Source organism: Mandrillus leucophaeus, unplaced genomic scaffold (assembly GCF_000951045.1).
Source record: "Mandrillus leucophaeus isolate KB7577 unplaced genomic scaffold, Mleu.le_1.0 Scaffold11778, whole genome shotgun sequence".
Lineage (NCBI taxonomy): Eukaryota > Metazoa > Chordata > Mammalia > Primates > Cercopithecidae > Mandrillus > Mandrillus leucophaeus.
The window spans coordinates 1-8,098 of record NW_012100074.1 but is presented as its reverse complement, the minus strand read 5'-3'; the positions used below and the strand labels follow the sequence as shown (position 1 = coordinate 8,098).

Sequence of the window (8,098 nt, the reverse complement as noted above, 5' to 3'; positions counted from 1 at the left end):
CTGGAGGTTCTGGCCCACCTCCTTGTACTGCCTGGTGGCTTTGGCCCAATCAGTAACTGGGGGCCTGAGATCTTCACTGAAATTGGCACCATAGCAGGTGGGGAGCTGGGCTACTGCTGGTGCAAGTTGGTTTGGTTTCTATACCATGGGTGGACTGGATGGAAGACTGCCCTGCAATTCTTAAAGTGGGGACCTGAGAGGGTGTTTAAATAAGGGGCTAGAGACATACTGGGGAAGGTCTACGGTAGGGCACTTTGGGAGTAGTTAGAGAAGGTCTATCTGTTTGAAGAGAAGGAAGGTGAGTCTAAGACAATGTTTGGATGCCACTTGCTTCAACAGCTGGGATCCCAGACCTGGCTCTTTCAGCACTGCTGCAGGGACAGATCCAGGGCCTTACTCCTCTTGCCATTTCTGTCATCCCTCCTCCTAAATTTGCTGTAAGTATTAATGGACTGGGGTGACCACAGGAGAGCCAGGGCCCAACTGGCATGCACTGATTCCTACCCCTGCCCCCAGGTGGTGTTTAGTCCCACCCAACTATCTAGTCTCACCAGTGCTCAGGCTGTGGCTGTCACTCCTGAGCAAATGGCCTTTCTGAGTCCTGAGCAGCGACGAGCAGTTGCATGGGCCCAGCATGAGGGCAAGGAGAGCCCGGAACAGCAAGGTGAGTTCCCAGCTGCACAGCTTGAGCCTCCATCTCCTGACCCCGAATCAAACCCCTAATCTGGTGCTGTCTGGCTCTTAGAGTGCACCCAGGGAGATCCCTGGAGTGAAGGAGTCTACAGGCAGAGCGCTAATTTCCAAGTATCAATGCTCCTGGAGAGCAGAGTTGTGATATGACTCCCATTCCCTGTCTATTATAGGTCGCAGTACAGCCTGGGGCCTCCAGGACTGGTCACGACCTTCCTGGTCCCTGGTATTGACTATCAGCTTCCTTGGCCACCTGCTCTGAGCCTGTCTCTACAGTAGAAGGAGATTGTGGGGAGAGAAATCTTAAGTCATAATGAATAAAGTGCAAACAGAAGTGCATCCTGATTATTTTCAGAAGCTGATGAGGAATATGGGTAAAATGTTAATGCTTTCCACCCACCTGAGAATCAGTGTTCCCAGGATGCCATATCTGGAGTCTCTTTCCATCATAAATAATCCCACTGCCTCTTTTCATTTCCTGAAGCCTGCTCCCCTCCTCACCCCACCATTAGAAATAACATAGACAGCTGCAGCATAGCAAGGAGTCTTTACTAGGATGGAGGCAGGGGATGCGGGGGCAGGTCCAGAGCAAGTAGAAAGGGCCATCATTAGAATGAGCAGAACTCCTGGGAATCTTGAGTCATCAGTTGGTGGTGGGGAGTTAATGCTTGGTGTGGATGACAGGTGTGGGGATGCGGATATCCTGGCCTCTCTCCAGACGCCGTTCACAATCAATCAAATAGTTTACTCCATCGATGACCAGCTGCACAAGCTCCACCTGAAGGACACTAATCTTTGATCTCTGCTTCCTACAATCTGAGCTTTTCTTTAGCACTGACTGACTTGCCTGCTGATTTCCAGTTGCCTCCCCACTCGACCTGAATTTCATTTCAGATTATGTTACATCCCGGAGGCTCACTCACTGCCATATTTCAGCCCCCACAGACCTATAGCTCTCCTCACCCTAATCCCTTAGGATCTCACCTCTGATTTGCCTAGTCGGTCCAAATTAGAAATATCAAAGACACCGCCTGTGGCAGCAGTGTCCACTCCTCCAGTACCACGCTTTTGGAGTCTTAGGTTCTCCAGGATCTTTGGGAAGCGGCTATCCTAGAGAGGAGATAGGGATTGGGAGCACGGTCGATAGAGGCAGAGACTAGTCCTACCTGAAAGAGCCCTGAACCTGCTCAGAGCTCTGTTTCCTGACTTTTTTTTTTTTTTTTTCCAGACAGGATCTCTCTCTGTCACCCAGGCTGGATGGCTCACAGGTCACTGAAGCCTCAACTTTCCAGGCTTAAGTGATCCTCTCACCTCAGCCTCCATTACACCCAGCTAACTTTTGCATTTGTAGTAGAGATGGGGTTTCGCCAGGTTGCCCAGGTTGGTCTTGAACTCCTGGGCTCAGGTAATCGGCCCGCCTTGGCCTCCCGAGTGCTAGGATTACAGGCATGAGCCGCTGTGCCTGGCCTGTCCCCTGACCCTTTAGCCACAACATGTTTGGCTCCTTTCCAAAGGGTCCACTCCCTCCCCGTCGACAACCCACCCTTCCTTACTCACACCCCTCTGTAACCCCACAACTCCTTTACTTTGCTTAGCAGGGGCAGTTTGATGTGCACTCCTGCCCGAAGTCCAGTGCCCAGGTTAGATGGACAGGTCAAGATGTATCCCAAACGCTCATTCCACATGAACTCCCAGCCACGTTCTTGGATAAGTCGCTCCACCTGAGTCCACAAAGGTTTTGTTAATGAAAAATCAGAGATATTTCATTAACCCTGGACCCTCCCTTAGCTAGACACACAAGAACACTAGAAATACGTCTAGAACAGAAACTTGGCTGTGAATGGATGACACTGGTCTTTTTTAATGAAAATGGCTTGTTATTGTTTTCATGCATGCATGATGCAAAATTATGATGTGCATAATAATGAGATTGTGAAAAAATATGTGGAAGAAGAAAACTCGAAGGAGTGGTGTATTAGGGATGATCTAGGGAAATGAACAGAGGTGGTAAACTGAACTGAGAGAGGACTGATTATTCAATGAGTTCTGCATGCATCAATTATCTTTGTTTTGCTAATGAGCCTAGAGCTTGGAAGGGTCCTTTCAGACAGAAGATGAAGGTGTAAGCTTTGCCAGGAAGAGGTAAGATAACGTTCTGTTAGCTGTGAACGGAGCACCTGTGTCAATGCAGAGAAAGATGAAAACAGAGCAGAAAAGCCAGATTCATAGGAATAGGGGCAGGGGAAGGTGTTTTGCTTCAATTAACCACGTAGTCATGAAGATGACTATTGGTTGAAGAGACAAGGGATCTACCAGAGTGACGGTCACAAAGACCACTACCCAACGTGAGTAAAAGGATCCTGTTTATAGTTCAGAAAGAACCATGGCATAGGGCATATCTTACATGCTGAACATGGGGGAAACCCTTCCATCTAGAATAATAATGCAGCTAACACTTTAACACTTATTAAGCACTTACTTTGGACCAAGTACTTTACCTGTATTTCATTTAATCCCCACAACAACCTAAAATGTAGAAAATCTCATTATCCCAATTTTACAGACGAGGAAACTGAGGCATATAATTTAAAGGTACTTCCCGACCCACTCATAGTCAGAATATGTTATCTATTACTTGCCTAAAATAGTAGAAACTTCTCAGAATCTAAAAGAGGAGCACTTTTTCTTTGCAAACCTAAAATAGAACTGTATGTTTGAGAACATACAGTAAGATTGAATTGAGTTTATGGGGATTTCTAATGTAGACTTGAATATGGAGACCCAATCTATGCAGGATTGATGATTCAGTTCAATCTCTCATATAGAGCCACATATTCTAGAACTCGAACCATTTGATCCTCCTCCTTCCCCAGTCTCCCTCCCAACTCTCAACTTAAAGCCTCGACCTGATACTCTAACAAGAATGATAGAACCCAGAGTCAAGGCCTACCTTGGCTCAGACCTGGATGGTTATATTGGAGTCATGAACACAGCAACCTCTCCCAGCCAACATCAGTCTAAGCTCAAATGTTTTCCTTATCTGCACACCTCACCATTCCACTGCATACATCCCAGGCACTGACCTGACATCTCAGTTATTCCTTTCTTGCATTATCTGGCAACTGCCCTATTCACTTCCTAAGGTTCCTGACACTCTTTCTTTTCCTAATCTTAGGATGACCACATGTCCTGGTTTTCCCAGTATGGTCCCAGCTGGTTTATACCTTTATTCCTAGAGTGAGTCCTAGATAGTCCTTTTTACTATCAGACATGTCCTGGGTGGGTTGATAAATTACATAATCTATTTATGCTACTCTTTGGTTTTCCTTTTGTCCTCCCACTTAGTTCCCCTACACAATCTTTTCCAACCTCTTTGAGGCCTCGGCAGAATCTTTCAAACACTCTCTTCATGTTGCCACCCTTCTCCATGGAGATGACCCGTGTATGATCCTCCTCATTCACCCAGATCAGGAAGCTCTTCTCATTGTTGTGCCTGAGGGCAGGAGAGGGACAGCGTTCAAGAGGCAAGGCAAGAATTGGGAGAGATAGAGGGGGAAAAAAAGCATTTATGAGGGCATGAAGACAAAAGAGGTAAGGAGCAGCCTCATACCAAATTCCACGAGCATCTGGCCAGTCTCGAGCCATTCCTGCTGCAGTCAGCAATGGGGACACAGGCTTATCAAACAGAAAGTGGTCCTGGGAAGAGTAACGGGACTTGGGTTAAGAATCTTCACGGTGGCCCCTGGGCCTCTCAGAGCCCATGTCTCATCTGGCCCAGCCTTCCCTCTGGCTCTTTTTTCCATCTGTTTCCACCAACCAGCGCCCTCTTAAGACCCTCACATCAATCAGCTGCTGCTGTTCAGCCTCTGTCATCTCACTGAGCCTATAGTAACGTCCAGCCAGGTCACCCTTCAGGCCACTCAGTGCATCCACCACAACACGTTCCACCTCCCGTCGCTCTGCTCGAGTGCAAGCTGGAGGCAGACTGAGTCCTCGGATGCTTCGGCCAGTTCTGACTCTAGAGGACAATACATACCTCTCATCAAAGTAGCCAGAACGGATCTGGGAGATAAGGGAAATGAATATAAGTCACAGAAACACGGTGGGAACTGAGGGCCCCTGGGAAAGGAGAGATCTTCCTTAGACATTAGAGGACTCTCTGTGCATTCTACTTGCGTGCATTGGAAGAAGAGGCCCGTTGGGAAAGCACTCCAATTGAAGGGGGCATTACAGACGCTTCCCCAAACTGCCCACCTCGGGCCATAGTCATTCTTATCTATCCTTTCATCTCCATATATGCTGCCCCTTAAGATATGATTCTTTCCTTACATTAAGATTAAAAGCTCAGTAGTGTAATGAGCATGATTCAGGATATCAGGTGAAGGGGTTAGAGATACAGAGTGTTGTACACAGGCAATGCAAATCAGAAGTGGGATATTTGAACTCACTTTACTGGCATCCAGATCCGTGGTGTGCTTCATTGTCCGGGGGTCATATCCATTGTGTCGCTCTTGGATCACAGGGTCAAACAGGTCAGCAAATACCTAAGGGGAGTTAAGAGGGAGAGATAGTTAAGGAGAGGGGATCCCTCCCCAGACTTCAACTGTGCATTGATTTCACTGGATCAGAAAACTTAAGTTTGGGGGAGCTCAGAGTCTTGGGGGAAAGTGAGAGGTCTTTAGGGGGAAGGAGCTGGAATGACTGGGAAGATGAGTTGGATCATCAGGGAGACTCTGGGGACCCCCTACCTCATAGGTCTCCTCATCTCCAGCCACCATGCCCACAGTCTTGATGAAGGGGTGGCCAGGGTTGTCCACGCCAGTCTGGATACACTGATCTAATGTCCAACCAGTGGGTGTGGTCTTGTCGCAGAGCCGTGCATAGACTGCTGGGGTCAGGTGACTGGCCATGCAGTTGTTGTGCTTTCGGAGGTCTGGGTACTCAGCACTGGGGAGGGGGTACCCAGTGACCATGGAGGGAGGGCACAGACCCTAGACCTAGTGCAGTTACCTGGGAGCTGTCCAGTTGGCCATGTCTGGCTTTGCTCCGTGGGAGGAGGGGGAATTAGAAAGAGGCTAAACCTTGGTAATCTCTTTAGGGACTTTCAGAGTCTATGCTTTTCTAGTAGTTCTAGTTGCCTCTGGCTGGCCAACTCAGTTTCTCCAGATCTGCTCAGTTCTTTCCGCCCATGACATAACACTAGGGATGGAGGAGGGGAAAAGCCTTAAGGACAGGAATTAAGGAAATGAGAGAAGGAGATGGAGGGAAGCGAAAAGGATAGTTCCCGGCTTTACAATTAGGGATTTGGGCAGCGAGTGCAGCTGGAACTCGCAGGGCCAGAGGTGGTTTGGCTGGTCCCCAGAAATGTTCTTGCTTTATGGTTTTGGCCCCCACCCCCACCCCGCTGAGGTCTGCAGACTGTACAGCCCTCCAGCTCCAGGGCCTTCGTGATTATAGCCCTTTTCTGTTGCCCGGATTCTCATTTCTACCCGCACCTTCAATCACCACCTGCCCCCGCCTCCTCCCGCGCCTCAGGCACTGTTACCTCGGGGGATACAGCCTCCGTCGTTCACTGGCCGCTTGTACAGGTTCCGGTCGCAGCAGAAACCCAGCGGCTAGAGACCCCGCTCCGGCCAAAGCCAGGAGCCTGATTCCCGGGCGGGCGGACAGCAGACGGGAGAAAGGACCAGCCATGGCTTGAGGTCTGGCTACGGGATCCCGGAGTAGGCGCTGGCGCAAGATAGGATCCGGAACAGGGAGGGAGGATGCAACCGGATAGACTGAGGGCCAGAGCTAGGTCCGAGGCTGCAGCCGAAATGGGGGTCGGATTGGAGGCTGGAGCCGGAATGGGAGCCGGTGCCAACCAGACTGCAGGAGAGGCGCAATGAGCTAGTGGCAGGCTGGCGGAGGAGGGGGAGGCCCCAGCCGCAGTCTCCAGGGGTGGGGCTCCCCGAGGCCCCGCCTTCCCCCCTGCCACCGCGCTAGGTGCGCAGGGGCAGGGGTGGGCAGCACCCGCCAGGTAATTAGCGGGACCTGAGACTCGCGCGTCTAAAGCCGGGGATGTAGCCCCCACCCGCCCCCGGGATGTGGCGGCCCAGATTTCAGCACCAAGTGGAGGACAGCACCCGCGTGGACTAGCTAAACCCCAACACCCTTCCCCCAAACCCCTCGGTTTAAACCGAAACCCGATCCATCTACCCTGTAGGTGTGGAAGGGTGACATTGCCCAACCTATGCTCTGCTTTCGGCCTGCCTCAGCCACCTCTCCCTTCTCCCGGGGGCAGCCGCGGGGAAACCGCGGAATAAACACAGATACCAGAGGAGGATATGGGGAAAGCACAGGGTTAGAGGCAGGCACTGGGAAAGACACCCATTGGCTCAAGGTCACCTTTTCCTTAGAACCAGGAAGAGGAGCAAGGTGCTTCCTTGCCACCTCTGTGCACTCCTTACAAGGCTGAGAAAGGAGTCCCTGGCAGGAACCAGGGAAATATTAATTCTTATGCCATCTGTGCTGTGTCCTCCACCTCCACTCTGCACCCAAGTCTGAAGCCCTGTTATTTCCTGCCTCTACTTCTCATGATTTCCCACTTTTTGTTTTCCTTTTGTCTCTCCCACTTTCCTCCCCGCCCCCTACCTCGCCTTTGATCTTTTACTTCTCTGCCTCTTTTCCAGGCTCAGACGTGTTTGCTGCTCACAGGATGCCCTCTGCTTTTCCTCGGCAAGCTTGCTCACCTGTTGGTGGTGCTGGGTGTGGGGCCGAGGCTGGGCAGGGAATCGTTAGTTTCCTCTTCCTCCTCTCCCTTGGCTTCTCTCTCCGTAGTTCCTAGTTCCTGGGCTGGAGGACAACGTAAAGTCAGGTGGTGAAGGGTGTGGTGAGATGACTGGGTGTGGGACTGGGACAGGCAGGCACAGGTCTCCAGACACCACATGTGTTTCCTTTCTTGGCTCCCTAATGCTGTTTAATCCAGAGGCAAGTGGTGTATCAGGGCATGAGGTCGTCAGGGCATCTCTGCCTTCCTCGTGATCCCCTCTTCTGCCCTCTCTCCTCATAAAACTCATATTCAGACTTGAGAGGGCTTTGTTTCCTAGCTCCAGGTATGACTTGACCTTTGTCCTGGTAGCAAGGAGAATGAATGCTAGAGTTGAAATAGAGATGAGGGGCTTCAGCGTAGAGGGTCAGTTAAGGTGGAGTAGCACTGTGGCATTAGTCCCTTACCTCTGCTATCCTGTTGTACCCGCAAGACAGTAAGATACTCAGAAATCTTAAGAGAGAGTATTTGGGAAAGAGAAATCCCTTTACATCAAGAACTCCCCCATACTACTCTCATTCCCTTCATTCCCCTTAGGCCTTCCTTGTGTTCTTTTTTTCCACCTTCTTCATTTGTGGGTATTCTTAGAAGTGTCCACCT

At 50.4% G+C, this 8,098-nt stretch overlaps 1 protein-coding gene across 1 annotated transcript; it reads right to left on the bottom strand.

Annotated features, from left to right (window-relative positions):
* Positions 1–1,218: 1,218 nt before the first annotated feature.
* On the bottom strand, positions 1,219–7,793 carry LOC105554808 (creatine kinase U-type, mitochondrial). Its single transcript, XM_012001399.1, has 10 exons — positions 7,329–7,793; positions 6,236–6,558; positions 5,439–5,637; positions 5,139–5,234; positions 4,531–4,752; positions 4,301–4,386; positions 4,060–4,183; positions 2,277–2,411; positions 1,675–1,800; positions 1,219–1,468 (listed from the first exon to the last, which is right to left on the bottom strand). Exons 2-10 carry the CDS (start codon positions 6,382–6,384, stop codon positions 1,352–1,354), a joined length of 1,254 nt encoding a protein of 417 aa, XP_011856789.1. The 5' UTR covers positions 6,385–6,558; positions 7,329–7,793; the 3' UTR covers positions 1,219–1,351.
* Between the last annotated feature and the right edge of the window lie 305 nt (positions 7,794–8,098).